The sequence below is a fragment of the Oryctolagus cuniculus genome, chromosome 8 (assembly GCF_964237555.1).
Source record: "Oryctolagus cuniculus chromosome 8, mOryCun1.1, whole genome shotgun sequence".
Lineage (NCBI taxonomy): Eukaryota > Metazoa > Chordata > Mammalia > Lagomorpha > Leporidae > Oryctolagus > Oryctolagus cuniculus.
Window position 1 is genome coordinate 117081243 of NC_091439.1, and position 25094 is coordinate 117106336.

The 25094-nt window shown below is 47.9% G+C and overlaps 1 protein-coding gene across 3 annotated transcripts in view; it reads left to right on the forward strand.

The window, feature by feature from the left end:
• Window positions 1-25094, forward strand: part of CSMD1 (CUB and Sushi multiple domains 1) — a 2053194-nt gene that overhangs the window by 1962920 nt on the left and 65180 nt on the right. For all 3 annotated transcript variants that reach the window (XM_070047233.1, XM_070047234.1, XM_070047235.1), the window contains 2 exons: window positions 1677-1862; window positions 13341-13535. In XM_070047233.1, the coding sequence (XP_069903334.1) occupies window positions 1677-1862; window positions 13341-13535 (381 nt within the window). The remainder of the gene's footprint in view (window positions 1-1676; window positions 1863-13340; window positions 13536-25094) is intronic.

Here is a 25094-nt window from a genome sequence, read left to right on the forward strand (position 1 = left end):
TGTTGCCCCTTAGCCTGCCTGAGAAGTGCCAGGTGGTGGTGGGCTCACCTCCAGTAAGAATTTCAGGGAAACGGAACACGGGGCCTGCACGTCGGAGGGCAGAGAAGGTTTGTGAGCCCAAATGGGTGATTGTCAGAAAACGGCCAGGAAAGGAGATGGGCAGTGCGGTGAGGCATAGCAGAACCGAAAAGAAACCAGCCCGGGGCGTTGCTGAGACAGCTCGCCCCACCTCCCACCCCCCGCAGGGCGTGGACGCCAGGTGCTTATGTCTGCCCACGTGGTGTCTGTGGCTCTGTGGTTTTTGTTCTTGTCAGCTGCAAATGGTTCATTGTGGTAGGTCTCTCTCTCTCTCTCTCTCTCTCTCTCTCTCTGAGACACACACATCTGCATACACTTCAAATGGTCGACATAGTTGATGGGAAAAATTGTTGACCTTGGATTTTCCTGAAGTTTGACTTTTGTTAGCACTAAATTTTCTTTCACTTCTTTGATAATTTCACACTGTATTTATTCAAGATTTGTTAAAGAAGAACCAGACGACAAACCGAGACACTCAGATTAAACCCAGAAAACCCGGTCCCCCCAGGGCAGCTGGCGGTCTTGCTCAGCAGCCACAGGCTGTCGAGCCTGGGGGTCTCACAGGACCCTGCAGTGCCACCTGCAGCCAGCCGTGCTGTCCGTCTGGCCCCGCGAGACACGGGGTTATGCGACCTCTTCCACGAGTCCTTCCCCCGCCCGCATGCTGCCGGCACGTTCTTGCTGGACTCGACAGGGGCAGGAGGACGCTCGGCTCTCACGTTGAAGTCCACGAGGTGAACCACCTGACGTCCACTGAGTCACCTGAGGGCCTTCGTTTAGATTTTGCGGAGCTTCTCGGGTCAGTGGCGTCAGAGCCTTGGGAAACGCCCTCTCCCCCCCGACCCCCTGCTTCAGTTGTCACTTGTGAGCCCAGAACTCATCGTTGTTGTGTGGGTCACAGTAGCTACGTCTGCAACCTAACAGGACGGTGGAAGTGTAGTTCAAAAAGTTTTTGGAGAAACTGGAATTCAGTGATAATGCCTGTTATTTCCCTCGAACCTTTTGAAATACGCTCTTCACTGTATTGCCTTCTCGTGGCATCCTACTCACTGGAAGCCACCTCGTCTCCTCCGAGCCAGTCCTCACTGTGCCTTTCACCTTGAAGCTAATCTGTGCTTGCTCTGCTGCGCCCTGGCCCTCCCTGCCGCCTGCACCCGAATCCTGCCGGCCCTGTTCCCCGATACACAGTGTGTGCAGACATAGACTTCCTCACAGCAGGGACAAGGGTGGCCTTGGGTCAGTTCTTGTGACTTTTCCTGGAGAATGTGAGTTGGGCGAGCGGGAGGAGGATGTAGAAGAGGGAACAGTGTTTGAGCCCTGGGGTGGGCACCTCCGTGCTCTTTCTGGGGAAACAAAACCTGGGGCCAAGGAGTCACCACATGATAAAGACAGGACGGTGGGCGCTCCTCCTGTCCCACCTTCAGGGAAGCAGGCCGCGTTGTGGCGCTGGCTGGATGAAGCCTGCCAGGCGGGGCTAACCTGCAGGAGGTGGGGCGGCCTTGTCCTCAGTAGCATCAGCGATGATGATGATGATCTTGCGATGATGAAGGAGTAATGCCTGGTAGGATTAAACCTGCACTCGTTCCATGTCTTCCCAGCTGTGTCCTGCGGAATCCCAGAATCCCCAGGGAACGGGTCGTTTTCCGGCAACGAGTTCACACTGGACAGCAAAGTGACCTACGAATGCAATGAGGGCTTTAAGCTGGAGGCCGGCCAGCCAGCCACGGCGGTGTGTCAGGAGGATGGACAGTGGAGCAACAGGGGACGGCCACCTGCGTGCAAACGTGAGTGCCCCGGGCAGCCCAGTGTGCACAGGCGCCTGCCGCACCCCTTGAGTGTGAGTGCTCCTTTGGGGATCGCAGTAAAACCAGTTTATTCCACGTGGAGTACCTTAGCCACTGGACCCAAGCCCTGACCCCTGGAAGTGAGCCACATGGGGCCTCCTGGTTCTGTCAGTCGCTGCCCCAGGTGATGCTCAGCCCAGCAGTTGCACTCGGGCAGGACATTAAAACAGCACCACGCGAGGGTGGCACTTCCCGTCCTGCCAGGGCTGCACTTGTTTGAAACCCACCCACGTCAAGGCCTAATTTGCTTGTCTTACCCCGCGCTGAGTTGGGCCCCCAGGAAGGTCCCAATCTGAGGTGTGAGGGGCAGGGAGCTGTCTAGAGAGCTGTTGGCAACACTTCCATTCTGCAGCTCCAGTCTTAAAGACAGTGAAGTGTGTGATCAAAGCCAAAAACAACCACATACACACAAGCTCAAACCATATTTCCACAGCAAGATTTTCACTGAAAGTGGATTAAAATCAGTTTCAAATTGTGAACAGTGTAACCTCCCAGTTTCTGAAATTCGAAAACTACCATATATAGATTGTGTGTGTGTGTGTGTGTGTGTAATTATTTCTTTGGTCTAGTGATATCAGCATAAGGGATCCAAATGCCTTCAATTATGAAACTACTTTATTGGCCTTTTTTCCTTAAGGTATTTTGGGCATTAAAAATGTTGATTTCTTTAGAAATGAGTGTAGGAACTTAAGGTCATGGAAGGTAGTTGAGTGCTCCCCACAGATGTTATTTTCTGTACTCTCATCATCATTTTTCTTACATTTTCAGAGAGTCAATGAGACTACTGAAAAGCATTGATATTCATTAATATTCTTAGCTGTTCTTTATTAAATGAAATACTATTTCATTACAATTAAATGATTCCGTGGGAATCTGCGATAATAAGATAGATATTGTAAGATTTTTTGTGGTTCACTAGGCTAATCCTCTGCCTGCGGCACTGGTACTCTGGGTTCTAGTCCCGGTTGGGGTGCCAGGTTCTAGTCCTGGTTGCTCCTCTTCCAGTCCAGCTCTCTGCTGTGGCCCAGGAAGGGAGTGGAGGATGGCCCAGGTCCTTGGGCCCCTGCACCCGCATGGGAGACCCAGAAGAAGCACCTGGCTCCTGGCTTCGGATCGGCGCAGCGCCAGCCGTTGTGGCCATTTGGGGAATAAACCAACGGAAGGAAGACCTTTCTATCTCTCTTTCTCACTGTCTATAACTCTACCTATCAAAATATAAAAAAAAGGATTTTTTGTGGTTCAATCCTAAACAAAATCATTCTCTAAAAACAAGAGCTTGTCTGGCCAGATGGCCGTGGCACAGGTTTTGGGCGATGTCCTGGGCGAGGAAGGCCGCACCCAGCTTGCACCTTGCACAGAGCCCGTCTGTGACCCCCTAGGTGTTTCCAGCAGCTCACCTGTAGATCCCCTAACAACCTGTGACTAGCATGACCCCCTGCATGGGAGCTGAAGGCGACAGATGCGCAGAGCTGGGTTTCTAAGTCCTGGGCCTGTCGCTGGACCTGTGGCTCTGTGCTCTGGTCATGCGGGGAAACCCCTCAGAAGCTCCACCCAGAGCGCTGGTGTCCAGGGTGGGCCCTCAGGGATCCCAGCTCCCTGGCTCAGGGTGCAGAGCCAGCTCCTGTTTACCCCAGTTGTGTTTGTCTTTGCTTTAGCTCACTGGTGGTGATACTTAGAGTGTCAAGTATGTGCTGTGTTTTAATGTGTGTACCCTCTGAGAAAGACTTGAATAATAACGAGCTAACTATATAAATTGTAGCTTTTGTTTTTATAGCTTTTTTCTTGTTAATTTTAATAAATATATAATAGTAACAAAATCAGGTATTTTTGGGAAAAGATCACATTCTGGGTTTTTCCAATAATTTATTTATGTATTTAAGATTTATTTATTTACTTCAAAGTCAGAGTTACACAGAGAGAGAAAGAGAGGCAGAGAGAGAGAGAAAGGTCTTCCATCTGCTGGTTCACTCCCCAACTGGCTGCAATGCCTGGAGCTAGGCCAACCCAAAGCTAGGAACAGGAGCTTCTTCTGGGTCCACCATGAGGGTACAGGGGCCCAAGCACTTGGGCCATCTTCTGCTTTCCCAGGCCATTGCAGAGAGCTGGATCGGAAGTGGAGCAACCAGGACTCAAACCAGTGCCCATATGGTTTGCCAGCACTGCAGGCAGTGGCTTTACTGGCTACGCCACAATGCCAGTCCTCCAGTAATTTATTTTTATCCAAATTCAAAAGTAGTTTCCATACGATTATGAAGATGGATTTTTGCTAGTGTGTTAGAATAATATATTGAGGTATATCTGTTCAACAGCTTCCGTGTGTTTGATTAGTAGACTGGTCTTTAGGGATCTTTTAGGTTCTCAATAGAACTGGCTCAAAGTCCAGAGATTTCGCACTTGGGTGCTGAGGCCACAGGCCCACACCTTGCCCTCAGAGGGCACCTTTGTTCAATAGACGGGCCTATGTGGACACAGCCTTGTCACCCAAATTCAGTTTCCCTGAGGGCTCACTCAGGGAGCTGGACTTTCCAAGGGTGTGGGTGAATGGAGCACACGCGCGCCATCATTCAGCGCCACGCAGAGCGGCTGCCCTGCCCTAAAAACCCTCCGCCCTCCACAGACACCTCCGTCCCTGCCACAAACCCTTGCCCGGCTGGCCTCTTCGCTCTCCACAGCTTTGCCTTTTCCCGGACGCCATACCGTTGGACTTGTGCCGCTCTGTAGCCTTTTCCAGTTGGCCGCTTTGCTAGTAGCCTGCATTTGAGATCCTTCCCAGTGTTTTCCTGACTTGATAGCGCCGTTCTTCCGGTCTCCAGTGTCTGTATGGACACAGGTGGTTTATCCACGCATCTCCGGAAGCCGTCTTCCTTGGCCCTATGTTTGGGCAATTATGAATCAGGCTGTTATGAACCGAAGTTTTCAGTTCCTTTATGAAAATACCAAGGAGTAGCAATGCTAGGTCGTGAGAAATGACGCACATATGTATTTCCATATGTGCATGCAAAAATGTGTTTATATATATACATATATATAATACATAGTATTAAATGTGAAATGTCTGGAGGTCCACATTGGCCCCTTAGCCCCTTAGATAATGGCCTAGAAAGCGTGCATGTTCTTAGCTTTATCAGTCATTCCTGTTTTCAGTGTACTGTACATGGTGTTCTCATTGGAGGTCTTGACAAAGATCCTCTGTCTCAGGTCTCTGCAGTGCTGAGTTAGGGATCAGTTACGTGTTGTTGATGTTCACCACGTGCCAGGCACTGTCTTAACAATTCACGTGCACTAAGTCTGAGTCCCCACAGCCTGTGTAGTGCTGTTATCCCCTGGTACGCAGTGCCCCGGGAGACACGGACATGAGCTACCTGCCCGCAGCTGCACAGGGCTGTCCACGTGACCTCCAGAAGTGCCTTAGTGCACGCAGACAACAGATCCAGTAAAGACATTCACAACAGTGGGGAAGAGAGGTCCAGCCCTCGCTTGATCCAAATGCATGATCATCAAGTGCAATCTGTGAATACATCTAAAAAATACAGGTGAAAGTTAAAGGAAGAAAACTCCCACGTCTGGTTAGGAGGCCCATCTCTCTGTCTTCCAAGGCTGTTGAAGAACAGAGCCGAAGATCAGATCAGCGCCTCAATTCACAAAGACCCCAGAGACCCATGGGCAGCTGTCACCATCACTCCTCCTGCCTTGTACCCTGCTGGTTGGCTGTGCCCTGTGCATGACGCAGGCCCTGGGAACAGGGTTGCTGATGGTGCCAACCCACTGGCACTGATGTGAGCCGTGAGCACGCACAAAGTTATTGAAGGGCTCTTTGCCATGATGGCCTCATTCTGGTCACCATCAGTAGTAACAAACCCATGGGTGTCTATCCAGCGAGCATAGTGTCTTCAAATTTGTATGGTTCGGTCGGGCAAACCTTAGCCTTATGTGAAATGTCTTCCTAGATCATGGTGCTCTGTTGAGGTTAAGATAATTAAACCCCCAGAGTCCATCGTTCTAGGTCACGTCCAACCCCTTACTTTCAGTCAGCCATTTTCTGTTCAGTATAGTATTTTTGTCTACTTTATGTCATTTGCAGATACTAGCGCATCTTCTGTATTTTTCTCAGTTGTCAGGGGAAGGACCTCTGGGTTCCCCGATAGCCATGAAGAGCTACTGTGTGCACGTCCATGCAGCTGCAGCCATTTCCCTGAGGTCACTCACGGCCCCAGCGTCCTGGAATGCGTTTAACTCTGTTCCCACATAGATTCTCTGAGATGGGGGCCACAAGGGTGGGGCATCAATGCATTGTCCACTGCTGGACAATATAAATCAGTGACTTCATAAATCAGTGTGGAATGAATGAATGAGGCTCGTGAGCCTTATCACAAAAACTTGAGAAAATGAGTTTTTGATGCCAACACTACATTTCCTTCAGTGTGACCCAGGAACTTGTGCACACCCGGGGCCTCATCCTGAGGGGCGGGGTTGACACCTGCACCCCTGGGTGACCAGGGCCCCTGCTCCCACCCTTGCTGCCCCCTGCAGTCCAGGCACAGCACAGACATCTGTGAAACGCAGAGCAATCCCTGAGAACATGGACCGTGCATGGATTTTTACAGCATGGCCATTGTGAGGAATGCGTGGGGTACATGGACTTCAAAGCCGTTCTGCACATTGCACACATGCAACAATTTTAAACTGGCAACAATTATGAGGAATATTATATTTAACATTGGAGTTAATTGGTTTAATAAATATAACTATATTCCTATCATCATCTTCCCTATAGCGGTTCTAAACCTTTACAGAAAAATTAAGATACAATTCTATATACAGAAGAGTTCTTGGAATAAATACCTCTACAGGCACATATGGTGCTGCTTGCTTCCTTTGAAGTGTTACGATCACATCCCACCCAACAGTAATGCTTCCAGACACCCATCTCCCATACTGATGTTTTAAAAGAATTAAGTGACCTGATGTTATGTGTAATATTATGTAGTGAAAAATAATAATCTGGAAAAAATTCAAATATGAGAGAGGGAAGTTTTCAAAACGTGTATTTTCATGTTGGTGTTTTCTCAAGTAAATTCCTGTTATATGAGATGCATTGTATTTGGGACCTTAGAAAACGTAGCACATGTAACACAGTTTACTTACTCGTTATTTTTTTTTTTTTTTTTTTTTTTTTTTTTTTTTTTTTTGACAGGCAGAGTGGACAGTGAGAGAGAGAGACAGAGAGAAAGGTCTTCCTTTGCCGTTGGTTCACCCTCCAATGGCCGCCGCTGCAGCCGGCGCACCGCGCTGATCCTGGCAGGAGCCAGGAGCCAGGTGCTTTTCCTGGTCTCCCATGGGGTGCAGGGCCCAAGCACCTGGGCCATCCTCCACTGCACTCCCTGGCCATAGCAGAGAGCTGGCCTGGAAGAGGGGCAACCGGGACAGAATCCGGCGCCCCAACCGGGACTAGAACCCGGTGTGCCGGCGCCGCAAGGTGGAGGATTAGCCTATTGAGCCACGGCGCCGGCTCTACTTACTCGTTATTAACACAACAGTGCTAAATCATTGTGGAAGATAGAATGAACTCTGAAGGCATGTATTTTTATTCTATAATGAATGCGTTTTCAGCCCTTAGAAATGTTGGTGTTCCGCTGAAAATTTTCTGAATCGTTAGCTTGAGCCGTGGGGGCTCCTATCGTGTTAAGTGCGGGGAGCAGTGTTGGCAGGTCATGTGGCTCAGTCTTCGTCAGGAGCTTTTTATTCCTGTAAGTGCTGCTCAATCATTTTGATCTCAGTTAAAAGGAAAAAAACATAAAACTTCCCTTTTATTTTATAGAGGTAATCAAGATTTATTTTCAGATCTCAATAAAAGCATATTGAAACTGTAGCTAGAGAAAGTAAACAAGAATGTTAGGACATTGGAACTTCTGTCGAAACGTTCAACACATTCCAAAGTATTGGAAAATGTTACAAAGTATTTCCTTTAATTTTTTTCTTATATAAAAATTAACTCAAAAATATGCTGACTTTATTATTTTCCACAAAATGTTCAGATCTATTTAATTCTCATTAAGAATTGCTTTTACTAAGCAATATACCCTGGTTCTCTACCACACCTTGATTTTCTCTTTCAGTCAGTAATAATCAGAAACCATGAGCAGCTCAGACTTGCACAGCCCACCGTGCCAGGGTCTGGGGTCTGCTGTTAGTGTTCGGTGAGTGAATTCCTCTGCAGCCACACTGTGGAGCAGCTCTGGGGAAGGCGAGGCAGAAAGCACACCGTGAGCTTTCAGTGATGCGGGCTTGCTTCTGTCCTCCCCCAGATTCTCGGGGACACCTCAGGCTGAAAGGGAGGGCACAGAGGGAGGGCCAAGGGCTCTGGGAAAGACCCATCTGGTGGGCCGGCTCGGGGAGCTGAGATCTGAACAGCAGAAGTAGCATCCAGGTCGCTCCCCTGCCTCTCCCATCAGTGCCGCCTCCCAAGCAGCCAGCACCCGTGCTTAGCGCTGGGCTGGGGTCTCCTCTGTGGACAAGAACTAGCCGAGGCCCATTCCTCTTTAAACCACACCTTGTAGAACCATTTGTTTAAATAATCGGAGTCAACTGATTGTGAACTGATTGAGACCAGGAAGGACCTCCCCAGTCAGGTGACATCCGTCATTGCCCAAGCCCAGCTGGCCTCGCGCGCAGGACTTCCACGGTGCCGGCGCTGGAGGCGCTCAGCACAGGGTGCCTGTCGGGCACTGGCCGCGCTGCTGTGGAGGAGTGTGAGGAAGTTGCTAGGGCCAGCTAGCTCGTGTTCACCCTGCTACCCACCGCTTTACGAAGCTAACGACACGTACTGCAGCTAAACTTGGAATTAAGAAATGCTCTCCCACAACGGTCGCCATGGGGGAAATGCTGTGTGTTAAACAACAGCGCAGCTGCGTCCTATGCCGGGGACGGAGCAGTCTCGCAGATGATTTATGGAAGTGTCTGATTGAAGGAGGGACGCCAAGGGGCTGTTCTGCATGGCGGCAACATTTTCATTGTCTGAATGTCTTCAGCAAAACAGCAGTTAGCCCGCCTGTTTTGCCACCGGCTGAACGAGTCTATGAGAAATCAGAATTACTCCTGGCAAAATTGAAGCCCATTATTTCTTGAGTAAAATACAAAGTATTTTACATTGTCAAGGAAACATCCACAAGTCAGAGAGTATTGCCTTTTGTGCGCAGACACCGTGTATTGCATTTGCTCTCAACTGATCTGATTTGAAAAGTAGAATTCAGGGAGTCTTAGTACAAAAATGCGTCACCCATATCAACAGTCAGTGGTACCAGGGGATTTAAAAACTTCATGGAAAGTGGAACTAAAAATGTAAATTTACCTTGCTGCAAATAAACCAAAGTCATACATATGACAGGTATTCAAAAATTTCATGGAAGGTGCCTGGTATGAAAAAAATACATGTATTTCAAGAATTTTTGCTCTAAAATAAACTTGTCTTTTAATCAATTTTCCACACACTTTTTGAAGTACCCCTGTATTTATCATGTCAAATACTTAGGATGGTCTGCAGAAAACATTGTATTGAATCTATCGAAACACAAGAAAATGGTTCCATAGTATTTGTTTTCCTTAGGGTGTTAGACGTCTGTATTTTCTCAAAATGAAAGAGGAGAAGATCAAGTGTCCTGTCAAGTCCCCTACACCCTGTGTTTCTGAAAGCAAATTTAATTTTACTTAACTTGACCTAGCGGTTTATTCAGGTAGAATTATTTTACAAATGAGATTTTTATGGAAAATTATTTGCCACTATTTCTGCGTTGACCAAACTTTCAAAGTCCTTTTTCAGAAAGTGTCATGTTTGGCATGTGTGTGTTATTGTGTTATTGTGTGTGTAGTGTCCCTTATGGCGGTCATCTGTGGAGTAAGTTAATATTCTGTGTTGTTTCCGGTGGCCAAGGAGCGTCATCCGTGGAGGGTGCCAGTCTGGGACGCACAGCTGGACGTTCTGGCCCGGTTTGGTCAAGCACCGGCTTGTTTGCTGGTTTGTGAAGCAAATAATGAAAATAATAGTAATTCCCGCCAGTCCTTCCTCAGGGTGGTTGTGAGAACCAGCTTAGGGTGAAATTAGATACACAGTCGCACACACAGTGTGAGAAAGACCGTGCAGAACATGCTAAGGCGAAAGGCAGCCTTGGGAGCGAGTTGTCCGAGGAGCCCACCTGTGACGGCAGGGAATCCCAGTGCTGCAGGCGTGGGGAAGGTGCCCAAGTGCGAGCTGGACTTAGCTTCTGTCTGTCAGAAAAGCGCCAATTTTCCTGGAGAAACGTCAGCGCAGGGGCACATGGGCTGCCGCACCTGGCCATCTGCTATGCCTCCACCTTGCCTCGGGAGTCAGGGAGACGCACGTGTTTCCAGTTTCCTCCTGGGCTGTTTCATTTTCCAAGTTCCTTTCTGATTTTTATGCCAGACTCTCGCCATGCTGCTTTCCCAAGCCCACACGTAGTTACGAGTGTACTTGATGTGTGCCTACTTGTTAGAAAGTGCTGGTGAAAGGGTGCGTAGCCTAGCAGGGCGCAAGGGGCGCAGGCAAACAAGCAAACTGGAAAGTGATCATTACAGAGACAGCCAGGACCCTGTCACGAGTGGTGGGCCAGCAGGGAGGATCGGAAGTGGCTGCGATGCGTGGTGTTCACACAAGGAAGTCACGATCCTGTGTGCAAGCTGAAGTTAAATCCTTGGCACAGGTGGTTTGTAAAAGATACTTCAGATGATTAAAAAAATTAAGCTTATTCTAAGCTTACTCCAGGGGCTCATATTTCTGTGAAATGAAATGCATTTTATTTGAAATATGCAGTGGAACTCAGTGATTTATAGGCCCAAGTAAGGGCTTAAAGACTTGTAAGGGTGCGTGCAATCATGCCTGCAATTCTCAGGTATCCCGGCTGGAGAAAGTCCTGTTTGTGTCATTAGGTAAAACACTGGAATACCCATATCCACTTAGAATATGTCTGTGCTAAACATTGCTTGATATAAAATTTAAAAAGGGTTTTTTGACAGGCAGAGTTAGACAGTGAGAGAGAGAGACGGAGAGAGTTACAGACAGTGAGGGACAGACCGAGAGAAAGGTCTTCCTTCTGTTGGTTCACTCCCCTAATGGCCACCACTGCTGGCGCTGCACCGATCCGAAGCCAGGAGCCAGGTGCTTCTCCTGGTCTCCCATGCGGGTGCAGGGCCCAAGCACTTGGGCCATCCTCCACTGCCCTCCCGGGCCACAGCAGAGAGCTGGACTGGAAGAGGAGCAGCCAGGACTAGTACCCAGCACCCCAACTGGGACTAGAACCCGGGGTGCCAGCGCTGCAGGTGGAGGATTAGTGAGCCACGATGCCAGCCTAAAGAGGGTTATTTTTTTTTTTTATTTTATTTTATTTTATTTTTTTAATCTTTTATTTAATGAATATAAATTTCCAAAGTACGTCTCATGGGTTACAATGGCTTTCCCCCCCATACCGTCCCTCCCACCCACCACCCTCCCCTTTCCCACTCCCTCTCCCCTTCCATTCACATCAAGATTCATTTTCGATTATCTTAGTATACAGAAGATCAGCTTAGTATACCTTAAGTAAGGATTTCAACAGTTTGTTCCCACACAGAAACATAAAGTGAAAAATAATAGATGATTTTTTTTAAATGATGATGAAATCAGATCAGACCTATTGTCATGTTTAATCCCAGTGAGAGTCAAGTTGGGAATTGATAGTTTCTTTTCTTTTTTTTTTTTTTTTTTTAACAGAAGATCAGTTTAGTGTACATTAAGTAAAGATTTCAACAGTTTGCACCCCCATAGAAACACAAAGTGAAATATACTGTTTGAGTACTCGTTATAGCATTAAGCCTCAGTGTACAGCACATTAAGGACAGAGATCCTACATGAGGAGTAAGTGCACAGTGACTCCTGTTGTTGACTTTACAAATTTAAAGAGGGTTATTTTTAAGTGAAAAGTTTTCCACGTTTATCCTCACGGATTCGTCTATGGTGGTATCAGAAAAGGCCTTTCTGTGGGTGTCGGTGCGTGAAGCACTGTGCGTTCCTGCAAGGATCCGACTGAGGCTTTTGATCTGATTCAGTTACAGCAGACCTGCGTGGAGTCCAAGTGTCGTCATTCTTATCATTATTCGGAAATAAACTGCAGTCTCTAGCTAACTCTTCTGGGCTCCATAAACATACAGATAAATCTAGTCATTCTGTGTGTAACTGATCGTGATGGATGCTAGCTAATGAAGTTTCATATTTAATACAGTGGCTGTGGCTCCTACACTTGCAAGTTTCATTTTAGATTTCACAGGATTTTTAAATATGTGGCTACACATACCTCCAGTCTGCAGCTAGCTCCAGCATATGTGAATGCCTTGCTGTCTCCCTGGTAACACTGTCCTGTTACTAGTATTACTAGTCCCACCACTACTAACTACTGCTGATGCTGCAGGTGCTACCTCTCATGTTTCCTGTGTGGCCGTCATGATCCAGGCTTTCCTAGAAACATGAATAGATTTTCTCCTTTAGAACATTCTGAAGAGTTCCCTTAAGAGTATTAATGCGTATGCCTGCGTGCTTTTGTGTTCTTATCAACCAAGTAATACCCAGATACACCATGGTATGCGCGCGTGTGCCTGTGCATGTGTGCTCATGTGCACATGTGTGTGCACGTATGCACATGTGTGCATGTGTGCATTGTGTGTGAGTGTGCATTCGTGTGTGCATGTGTGCATTGTGTGTGCGTGTGCATGTGTGTGCATGCATTGTGTGTGAGTGTGCATGTGTGCGCATGTGTGCATTGTGTGTGTGCATGTGTGTGCGTGCATTGTGTGTGCGTGTGCATGTGTGTGCATGCGTGCATTGTGTGTGAGAGTGCATGTGTGTGCATGTGTGCATTGTGTGTGAGTGTATGTGTGTATGTGTGCATTGTGTGTGAGTGTGCATGTGTGTGCATGTGTGCATTGTGTGTGAGTGTATGTGTGTATGTGTGCATTGTGTGCATGAGTGTGCATGTGTGTGTGTGTTTCATAGGCAGGAAGCAATGAGAGCATCTTGTTCCTGAGAACTGGTGTCCAAGCTGGTTTTCAGTCCCACAGGCACATTTCACTCCCTCAGAGGGGTGGAGAGAAATTCATGGGTAAGATGGCTATTTGCATGTGCTCACTGCCCTGGTGGAAAGTGCCCGTCAGGCCCAGGGGAGCCGCCCTCATTTGCCTTGGTGTAAATGGTCACTCCCCTAGCTCTCACAGTCCCAGCGCAGGATCTCTGATGCCCTGGTCACAGGCAGTCCACTGGCGTGGTTGCCACACGTCCGTGTGGACAGCAGAGATGCCCCAGCAGGCCGTCAGTGTGGACAGCCAGCCTGCTGCAGCCCTGCAGACGAGACCGTGACGCCGCGTGTGCTTCTTTCGCAGCGGTGCCCTGCCCGGCGGTGGAAGCGCAGCTCTCGGAGCACGTCGTCTGGAGGCTGGTGTCGGGGTCGCTGAGCGAGTTCGGAGCTCAAGTGCTGCTGAGCTGCAACCCCGGCTACTACTTGGAGGGCCCAAGGCTCCTCCAGTGCCGAGCGGATGGGACATGGAGCTCAGGGGAAGAGCGACCGCGCTGTAAAGGTGAGTGAGGGGAGCTGCTCCTGGAGCACTGCCCCCTCCTCCCCTTCCTCCTCCCCTTCCTCCTCCTCCTCCCCCATCCTCCTCCTCCTCCCCCATCCTCCTCCCCGCCCCATCCTCCTATCCCCTCCTCTTCCTCCTCCTCCCCCATCCTCCTCCTCCTCCCCCATCCTCCTCCCCCGCCCCATCCTCCTCCTCCTCCTCCCCCATCCTCCTCCCCCGCCCCATCCTCCTATCCCCTCCATCCTCCTCCTCCTCCCCCATCCTCCTCCCCCGCCCCATCCTCCTATCCCCTCCATCCTCCTCCTCCTCCCCCATCCTCCTCCTCCTCCCCCATCCTCCTCCCCCGCCCCATCCTCCTCCCCCGCCCCATCCTCCTCCTCCTCCTCCCCCATCCTCCTCCCCCGCCCCATCCTCCTATCCCCTCCTCCTCCCCCATCCTCCTCCCCCGCCCCATCCTCCTCCTCCTCCCCCATCCCCCTCCCCCTGCCCATCCTCCTATCACCTCCTTCCCTCCTCCCCTCTCCTCCCCTCCTCCTCCGCCCTTCCTCCTCCTCTCCTCCCCCTCCATCCTCCTCCTCCCCCTCCCTGATCTTCCTCCCCTTCCCCTCCTCCTCCACCCCCTGTGCCTTGGTGTGGCACAGCTCTGTCGTAGGATTGCTGGATTAAGTGGTAGGCTGTGCCCTTCCCTGTTAATGACCATATTTTGTAGACTTTGAAATATTAGAATCCTCAAATATCTCGATTCAGTTGAAAAACAAGCATGGGCTGACGTGTAAAAAGATAACTGTCATTCATTTGCTGGCTATTCAGAAGTTCTAATTAGGATCACAAGAAAGAGTGTTTGTACTGAAGATACTGTGCTCTGAAATAATGACTGTCTTGAAAAGGAAGATGATTATTCTCCTAGGTACAAGATAAGCAGTTAGGACTTTTGAGTGAGTTCCATAATAAACATGAATAAATAAAAAAATAAAGCAACACTGGCATTGTTCAGAGTGCTATCTGATTCAGCCGTATTTAATATACAATCTTGAGTTGATTGTTCTCTGGGAATTATCATGCATAGGAACAAGTCGTCAGACCGGTGTAACATTTCTGGAACACACAGCTTAGGAAGAATAAACTGGAATAAATAAGGGAGCAGACAAAAGAATGAATGCATCTTTGATCATAATTTTAATTCCACTTTTAATAAAATGGCTGTTAATTAAACACTCACTACAAGCTCTTCTCCGAACACAAAGGCAAGTGTAGCAGCTTTGCTGCTGCCAGGATCCTCAGTCTTCGTGGTCAAGGTGAACAGCAGCCCTAGTGCCCAGGCTGGAGCAGGCTTCGCAGGATGAGTAGCAGGACTCCTGATCACTCTGAGGAGTGTCCTGGTGCTGGGATCTGGCTTCTCTGTTGTACTCTGGTCCCTAGCAACTGTCCCCCTTCCTCCACACCTGTCCCCCGGTAAGGGGTAAGTGCAGTCTTAAAAACAGACACTCGCGACCTTCGTCGTCCTGTAGGGTTTCAGGTGCAGTATGGCTCTCTCTGGTGTCCCTCATTTCCCAGGGACACGCCACTCCTCTGGCTGGCATTTGCAGGGCCGCAGCCTTCCGTACTGCAATTTCCATTCCCGCAGCATTTGCCCTCACAGTGGAGGGATTCTGTTTATGAGAGCGTCTACACAGAGTAGCCCACATTCAATCAGAGCCAGGCAGCCCCTCCCACAGAGGAAGAGAGGAAACCAGACCCTGCGTGTGTTCTGCCTCCCTGCACCGGCAATGCTGGGAAGGCTCCTTTCTGACCCTCAGGTGGCTGTGTCCTGGTGACCCAGTGCTTTTCTAGCCCAAGAGTGGCCAGCTCACAGCGCTTGTCTGTGAGGGACGCACAGTGTGAACGGCTGAAGGCTCCCTGACGCACGCTGCTAGTCCCAGTGTGTGTCACTTTCTGCAATTTGTCCTTCTGCTGTGTCAGCAGGGAGGTCGTGCATTCCAGAGGCAGTGGGTTCCAGTGAAATCATGGCTTCCCCCTTTTTCCCCATTTCATTCCCACACATTTTATTTTCTATATTGATTACTACACATCAGAAAATATGATAGTTGTGTTTATTGGGCTGGTTTATTTCACTAAGCTTAATGATTTCCAGTTGCATTCATTTTGTTGCAAAATACAGATTTCATTTTTTATGGCTGAGTAGTATTCCATAGTGTATATATACCAGAGTTTCTTTATCCAGGCATCAGTGAATGGACATCTGGGTTGATTCCATACCTTTGCTACTGTGAATTGAGTTGCAATAAACATGAGAGTACAGATAAACCTTGCATATGCTAATTTCATTTTGTTGGGGTCAATTCCCAAGAGTAGGATGACTGGGTCATATGGTAGGCCTGTTTTCCAATTTCTAGGAAATCGCCATACTGTCTTCCATGATGGTCGCACTAGTTTATATTCCCACCAACAGTGCATTAGAGTATGTTTTTACCCTCACCCTCACCAGCATTTATAATTTCTTTATTTTTGGATGGTAGCCACTCTAACTGGGGTGAGATAAAGCCTCCTTGTGGTTTTATTTGCATTTCTCTGATAGCTGGTGATCTTGAGCATGCTTCCATATGTTTAGTGGCCATTTTATTTCATCCTTTAAAAAAATGCTGGTTCAAGTCCTTTGACCAGTTGTTAACTCGATTGTTGTTTTGTTGTTGTTGTTGAGTTTCTTGGGGATTTTATAGATTCTGGATATTAATCCTCCCTCAGTTGCATAGTTTCTAAATGCTTTCTCCCATTCTGTTGGTTGTTTCTGGACTTTGTCAAATGTTTGCTTTACAGTGTAGAGGCTTCTTAGGTCAATGTAATCCCATTTGTCTATGTTTGCTTTTGGGGTCTTTTCCAGGAAGTCTTTGCCTATGCCAATGTCTTGCAGTGTTTCCTCCAATGTTTTCCTGTAGTAGTTTGATGTGCTTCTGGGGTCTTTTCCAGGAAGTCTTTGCCTATGCCAATGTCTTGCAGTGTTCCTCCAATGTTTTCCTGTAGTAGTTTGATGGTATCAGGTAGTAGATTTAGACCCTTGATGCATTATGAGCTGCTGATTTTATGTAAGATGTAAGGTGGGGGTCTTGTTTCATACTTCTGCATGCAGATATCCAACTTCTCCAACACCATGTGTTGAAGAGACTGTCCTTTCTGCAGGAATTTTTTTAGCACGTTTGTCAAAGATTAGTTGATTGTATCTGTGTGGATTAATTTATAGGGTTTCTGTTCTGTTCCTTTGGTCTATATGCCTGGTTTTGTGCCAAAACCAAGCTGTTTTGATTATAACTGCCTTGTAGTATGTCTTCAAATCTGGTATTGTGATGCCTTCAGCTTTGTTTTCATTGTTTACAATTGCTTTATATATTCAGGTTCTCTTGTGTTTCCACATACACTTTAGCATTTTGTTTTCTAGACTTGAGAAGAATGTCCTTGAGACTTTGATTGAGATCGCATTAAATCTGTTAATTGTTTTGGGTAGTGTGGTCATTTTGATGGTACTGATTCTTCCAATCCATGAATATGGAAGATTCTTCCATTATTCTTTGTCTTCTATTTTTTTTAATGTCTTGTAATTTTCATTGTAGAGATATTTCACATCCTTGGTTAAATTTATTCCAAGATATTTAAATTTTTTGTAGCTATTGTGTACTGATCTTAGAAGTTCTTTGTCAGCCATGGCATTGCTTGTATATACAAAGGCTGTTGATTTTTGTGTGTTGATTTTATATCCTGCAATTTTTCAAACCTCTCTGACACGTTCCAGCAGTCACTTAGTGTAGTCTTGGTTGCCCTGTTAATAGGATCATGTTATCTGCAGTCACATATTTTGACTTCCTTCTTTCGGATTCGTATCCCTTTGATTTCTTTTTCTTGGATAATGGTTCTGGCTAAAACTTCCCAAACGGTATTGGATAGCAGTGGTGAAAGTGGGCATTCTTGTCTGGTTCTGGATGTTAGTGAAAATGCTCCCAACTTTTCCCTATTCAATATGTTCCTTGTGGGTTTGTCATAAATTGCCTTGATCACGGAATGTTCCTTCTATACCCAAATTGCTTAAGATTTTCATCAGGAAAATATGTTGTATTTTATCAAGTGCTTTCTCTGCATGTATTGAGATAACCATATGGTTACAGTTATGGTTATGTGATGCATCACATTTATGGATTCGCACATATTGAACCATCCCTGCATACCAGGGATAAATCCCACTTTGTCCAGGTGAATGATGTGTTGTTGGATTTGACTAGCTAGTATTTTGCTGAGGATTTTTGCATCTATGTTCTTTAGGGATATTGATCGATAGTACTCTTTCTTTGATGTATCTTTCTCTGTTTTGGGAATTAAGATAGAATTTGGCCTTTTAGAAAGAGACTGGTAGGATTCTCTCCTGTTTAGTTGCTTTGAATAGTTTGAGAAGAACTGGAGTTAGTTCTTTCTTTAATGTTTGATAGAATTCAGCAGTGAAGCCATCGATCCAGGTTTTTCTTTGTTGGGATTCATCTCCATCCTGGTTATTGGTCTGTGTAGGTTGTCTGTGTCTTCATGACTCAATTTTGGTAGATTGTATATGTTCAGGAATCCATCTGTTTCTTTTAGATTTTCCAGTTTGTTGGAATACTTGTTTGTAGTAATTTGTGATATTTTAAGTTTCTGTGTTGTCTGTTGTAATATCTCCTTTTTTCATCTCTGATTTTGTTAATTTGAGTGTTCACCCTTTTTTGGTAACTTGGGCCAATGGTGCATCAGTTTTTTTATTTTTTCAAAAAAAGCTCTTCATTCATCAATTTTTTATGTTTTTGATTTCAATTTTGCTTAATTCTCTAGTTTTAATTTTTTCTTTCCTCCTTCTAATTTTGGTTTTGGTTTGTTTTTGTGGGTTTTTCAAATTTTTTATTTATATAAGGTGAACAAGTTTCATGTAAACTTGTGATTTTCTGGGTACTATGTTCTGGATTGACAGTTGTTATATTGCAGGATTTGGACTAAGTCTCTCCTTCTCCTAGTCTATAGGATTTCTGATGAGAAATCAGCTAATAGTCTACTTGGGGATCCTCTGAGGGTAATCTAGCATTCCTCTCATGCACATGTTAGAATCTTTTCATTATATGTTACTATCAAAAGTTGGAGTATAATGTAGCATGGTGAGGATCTTTCCTGGTCATATCTGTTAGGGATTCTGTGTGCTTCCTGAACCTGGATGTTCCTGTCTTCATATTAATATGGGAACTTTTCTGCTGTTATTTCACTGAATAGACCTCCTAATCCATTCTGTTTCCACACCTTCAGGAGCTCCTGAGACACATATGTTTTGTTGTTTGATAGTATCCCATAGATCTCAAACACTATCTTCGGTTTTTCCATTTCTTTTCTTTTTTTGTCCGATTGAGATGTTTGTAAGAATTTTTCTTCTAGGTGAGATATCCATTCTTCTGCCTCACCAAGGCTATTGTTAAGACTTTTCACTGTATTTTCTAGTTGACATGTTGAGTTATTCATTTCTATCTCCCAGCAGAATTTTTATCCATGTCATATATGGATTTCTTTAAGTTATATATTTGCTTCTCTGTGTTTTTTTTTTTTTGAGTGATCTTATCATTCATTTGAATTCCTATTCAGCCATGCCACCAATATGTTTGTACTCACATTCTAGTGTTGAAACGTGGCTGTGTTCCTTTTGGGGAGTCATATTGTCTTCCTTGTTCATGTTTCTCATATTTCTATGCTTATTTTTAGGCATTTGTGGCAACATTTGTTGGTTTTTCTCCTCTGAGGGCTTATATCTGTAGTTGGCCGGGTGCCTTGTTCCAAGAAGATGGAATCCCCTCTGGCCACTGGCTGTGGGAGTTGCCGGCTGTGCCCTGCTCACTGCTATGTGGTGCACTGTCCCTGCTGCTCCGCGCCATCACTCTTGTGTCTGTAGGTTTCCCACTGTGAGCTCCTCTCCCACTGTGCTCTGGGCATGCACCTCCTCACCTTTCCTCCTGCTCTCTTCCTGTGGTCAGAATCCGCACATCCTTCCTCCCTTTCCCTGTTCAGCCATCTTAGATCTCCCTGGTTGTGTGTGTGTGTGTGTGTGTGTGTGACAGTGTTTGCAGCTCATATTGTCACCAAGTGGTCAGGATTGTCCCTTTTACCTGGTGGCCTCATTCTGTCTTCCTGACGCCTTCAAGACAACCCTTGTTTTCCCACATGGACATCTTGCCTTGTGTCCCTCCCAAGTTTTCTTGCCCAACCGCAGTCAACTCCTCTTGGGGAGCTGTGGCGCCTCCCAGTAGGGAGTGGTTTCAGAGTGGAAGGCTCCATGCCGTGTGTGACCAGCCGGCTGTGGACGTCGTCGCAGAGCTGGCCACCGCTCTGGGGACCATGCTGAAAGCTCTCTGCTCATTTCCTTTCCCTCAACAGCCTGATGCTGATATTGCCATTTTAAAATTTCTACTCATTTCTTTTGTAAAAGTTGTGGACTAACAAACTCCTGTTGTTGACTTAGCACATTGACACTCTTGTTTATGGGATCAGTAATAACCCTAGTCTCTTGTCATGAGTTGCCAATGGAAGCATTTTGAGTTCGCCAGAGCAAAGGCAGGAGCCAGACTCCATCTGGGTCTCCCACTTGGGTGTCAGGGACTCAGTCTACTGTCTCCCAGGAGCATGAGCAGGAGCTCTGAGAGGAAGTAGAGTCGCCAGGACTCCAAGTTTGGGATGTGGGCCATCCTAAGCAGCGGCTTAACACACCGTGCTACACACCTGCCTCTCTTTACTGTGTTGTAAATTAAATCCTGTAATCCTCTGGAAAACATTTATGTGTCTGATCAAAATTTACTATGAGAAAAATTTAAATGTGCACCCACTTATTTAAAGTAAGTTGATTAATTGTGAACCTAAATAATATATTTTTACAAATGGGAAGAATTCTTTCCCAAACCAAAAAAATTACCCAAAAGAGCATCTTTATGTTTTTTAAGATTTATTATATTTATTTGAAAGGCAAAGTCACAGCAAGAGAGAGAGAGATCTTCCATTCACTGGTCCACTCCCCAGATGGCCACAACAGCCAGGGCTGTGCCAGGCCAAAGCCAGGACCAGGAGCCTCATCCAGGTCTCCCACCTGGGTGCAGGGACCCAAGGACTTGATCCACCTTCCGCTGCTTTCCCAGGCGCATTAGCAGGGAGCTGCATTGGGAGTGGGGCAGCCCGGACTTGAGCCGCACCCGTAAGGGATGCCGGTGTCGTGGCTGGCAGCTTAACGCTTTGTGCTGTGGCACTGGGCCTGCTTCTTTGGAGCATCTGCCGGTCTGCTCACCATCTGGCTTTGCTGGGGGAGTCGGCTCTTCTCTCAGCTCAGGCACTGTCTTGGTCCTGGGCTGGATGGGGGCGGGGCGGAGCTCTGGGGAGGCTTTGAGCTCAGTGATTGGCTAGGATGATGCTTGGGGACCCCCAGGAGGATGTCAGGTGCTCCCAGCAATCCCTGGCTCAGGCTTTGGGAGCAGCTCCTTCAGAAGAAAAGTACAAAATGCAAAGTTTTAGCTTATCTGGTCTCTAAGATATCACAAGCAACAGACCAGACTTTGGAAAGAAGCCCAGCAAACAGTCATTTAATTGTTCTTTTTTTTTTTTTTTTTTTTTGACAGGCAGAGTTAGACAGTGAGAGAGAGAGAGAGACAGAGAGAAAGGTCTTCCTTCTGTTGGTTCACCCCCAAATGGCCACTATGGCCGGCGCTGCGCTGATCTGAAGCCAGGAGCCAGGTGCTTCTCCTGGTCTCCCACGCAGGTGCAGGGCCCAAGCACTTGGGCCATCCTGCACTGCACTCCCGGGCCACAGCAGAGAGCTGGCCTGGAAGAGGAGCAACCGGGACAGAATCCGGCACCCCGACCGGGACCAGAACCCAGGGTGCCAGGACCACAGTTGGAGGATTAGCCTATTGAGCCGCAGCACTGGCGCATTTAATTGTTAACCTAAAGTGTTCCTGTAATGTTTGTCCATGGAAAATAGTAACATTGTTTTTAGGTTTTCAGCCATGAGCTTTGACTCAAAATGTGATATGATTACTTTCATTCATTGAGGACAAATGTTTAGTACCTCAGGTGGCAACCCTCTTCTTTCCCAGTCCATTAATAATATCAGAGAAAAGCCAAGCACTGTAACGTTGGGCATCACTGAGGGCCTTTAAAACTTACTCCCCAAATAAAGGGGAGCAGTCTTTAGAACCTTAACATGAATACATCATTTGCTGATTCTGTAATAAAAATCACTAAATACATGGGTTCATTTTGCCGTAGTGCATTTTTTTCTGTTTTATTCTTGAGTTATGTTTACCTCCCATTCCCCCTGTCTACCTTTCCAACACAGAGAGAAACGCAGTAGGAGTCAAACCGTGTGCTTCACTCTTCCTAAGTACATGTGCACAGCAGGAAGTTCAAGGGCAATCTGACTTCCTGCCTGCATTTAGCTGGGAAGGCACAGTTTCATGAGCCCAGGGGCCATGGAGGGGCGGCTGGTGCGCAGAAGAGACACAAAGTCCCCTGCTTCCCTGCAGCCGGCCTGAACCACAGCCAACTTCAAGGCTGCCAGCAGCCAGACCACTGGCGCAGCGTAGGAGCTGTGCTGTGCCTCCGAATGGTCCCAGCCATGAGCTCCCCAGAACTTAATCATTTCCAGTTACCTGTCTGCCTGTGGGCTGTGGGTAGGATTTCCCATTCTCCGTGTCCAGTTAGCCCCAAAGAGGTGACCCTTGATGACCGGCTGATGGCACAGGTGACACTCAAGTGCCGTCGTCTGAGAATCACCCAGCGTCGACTCGTGCTGACTCCAGGAAACCTTCGTGTCCCTGGAGAGGCCCGAGTCTGTGAGTGAGGGGCACAGAACGACTTGTCACACCTGCACATCCTCATCTCTGCACTCTTGCCCCCTGAGAGACAATGTTGCAGTGTTAAAATCCAGTCTCCATGCACTCTCTGCCCCTGAGAGACAGTGTTGCAGTGTTAAAATCCAGTCTCCATGCACTCTTGCCCCTGAGAGACAATGTTGCAGTGTTAAAATCCAGTCTCCAGGGGCTGGTGCTGTGGTGTAGCAGGTGATACCAATGCCTGCAGTGCTGGCATCCCAAAGGGGCACCGGTTCAACTCCCGGCTGCTCCACTTCTGATCCAGCTCCCTGCTAATGTGCTTTGGATCAGCCCAGCTCCAGCCGTTGCCGCCATTTGGAAAGTGAACCAGTGGATGGAACCACCTCTCTCTCTCTCTCTCTCTCTCTCTCTCTCTCTCTCCCCCCCCTCTCCCTCTCCCTCTCCCTCTCCCTCTCCCTCTCCCTCTCTCCCTCCCTCTAGCTCTCTGTAAGTCTGCCTTTAAATAAACAAATAAATCTTTTAAAAAATTAATCTTCAGGGTGCGTACACACGTCCCTAGCCCAGGATCTTCTGAAAACTTGGAGGCTGTTATTTTGGTTACTTTTCTTTATTGTCAGATTTATTGTTTATATTTTTCAAACAAAAATATTCACCACAAGGACCCATTAATTGGAAAAATGATCTTTGCATTTAAAATCACACACACAGAGGCATAAGGGAATCATTGTAGTTTTGTTATATTGCAGATCCCGAAGATCAGTGCCTGGATGTGGACTGTCCTCCCCCTGGCACACTGGGACGTGAGATGGGCAGGGTGGCGGTGGTGACCTCCTGTGTGCCACAAGAGCTGTGCCCCATATCCTAGGAAGCCTGGTGTGGGCATTGCTCTCCCCACATACTGTTGGAGTGGACCCTGGGCATCACTCAGAGACCTGCCGTTGAGTTTTCTGTTTGGCATACTTTCAAGTCACTGCCCGCCAACAACAAACACCGAGGGGCTGCTTGTCGCCTGAGCGCAGCCCATTTCAGATTTGAACATTTTCCCTTTGTCTGCTACTGGCTTTCTGGCTTATACGCAGTGAGTGATCGTAGCTCTGTCCCTCAAGGTCTAATACAACTCAGACTCTGGCCTACACGGCCTCGCTTCACGCAGTGGAATGCGTCCATCGTAAGCCTGTAAGTCTATCTTCGGGGCCAAGGGCTGCCCACCAGGTACAACCCGGGCAGCTGCCGGCCCACCACGGCATTCTGTGGGCTCGCAGGGTCTCCCCAGGGAGGACCCATTGGACTGACCTGCACTTAAGCCGATGTGTGCTTACTGCATTCACAAGTAATCCTTGCAAGTGGATCTCTATGCGAGGATGTGATTTCTTTCAAAGTGGGAGATTTCAAGGTGGTTATGATGTAGTTTGAAGGAAAATGTCGCTCCCCGTCTTCGTGGAGGAACGACACAGGACCCTGCGCTGTTCTTTTGTCTGCTCGGCCCTTCCCGGGTTTGCTGCTGGTTCTTCCCGGGTTGGCTACCGTCCCTTCCACCTCCGTGGAAGGGCGGTTCCCCCTGCCACTTTCCCCACTTCCGCGGGGGAGCGGCACACCGCTGGCTGGCTCTCTCGGGGGCTGCACAGGTGTTCCTTCAGATAGATGTTCCTGGTGCATGTTGTCTCTCTCCTCCTTTATAGTCCTCTTCCACCAATCCCAACTCGGCTGCCCACACGCCGAGCACGCTGCTCTCCTCCAATCAGGAGCAAGTCCTACAGTTTATTGGTTGAACTGGAGGCAGCTGTGTAGAAGCTGTTTCCTCCCTTCTCAGCGCCATATTGTGGGAGAGCAGATGTGTAGAATAAGTCTTAATTCCAGTAACTTAGTCTAGTCCGAGTTGCTCCCAGTTGCTCCCCACAGGAAAAGCCCCCCCCCCCCCCGCAAGAATGGGGGAGGATGCACCGTGGGGAGGGAGTGTGTGCACGGCCTTGCTCCCAGGCCTCGGAGGAAGTGCTGCCCAGAGGCCACACTGCAGGTTTAATGGATCCCGTTGTAATGGGAAAGAGGCAAACACGGAGTGCAGGTCCGGAAACTTGGGCTGAGAAGATAGCATGGAAAGGCAGCTCTCTCCCTGACGTGCGCAGAGGCTGTCTGAGCGGTGGGGGCCTCTCCCAGTCAGCCAGGCCAGCTTGTACAGTCCAGGCGGTCCAGGCCTGGCTCCCGCGGCCTCCAGCCACTGACACCCTGGAGTTGTGCCCCTGTTGCTTCTCCCGAGCCAGTGACCCCTCCAGAGCGCCCTCTGCAGGCCGTCTCTAACACAGGCCCAGAGACAGGCCAGTGACCCGCTCCAGAGCGCCCTCTGCAGGCCGTCTCTAACAGAGCCCCAGGGCAGACACAGGCCAGTGACCCACTCCACAGCGCCCTCTGCAGGTCGTCTCTAACACAGGCCCAGGGCAGAGACAGGGGCAGCAAGGAGAGGGGTTTTCTTGCTAGTCCCCCACAGGTGTGTCAAGACCTCTAAGGGGGAACGTCTGGGTCTCTTATCCCACTGCTTTTTTAAAAAAGAATATTTATTTATTTGAAAGTCAGAGTTACACACAGAGAGAAGTCTTCCATCCACTGGTTAACTCCCCAGTTGGCCAAAACAGCCGAAGCTGCGTCAATCCAAAGCCAGGAGCAGGGGCTTCTTCCTGGGCCCAAGCAGTTGGGCCATCTTCTA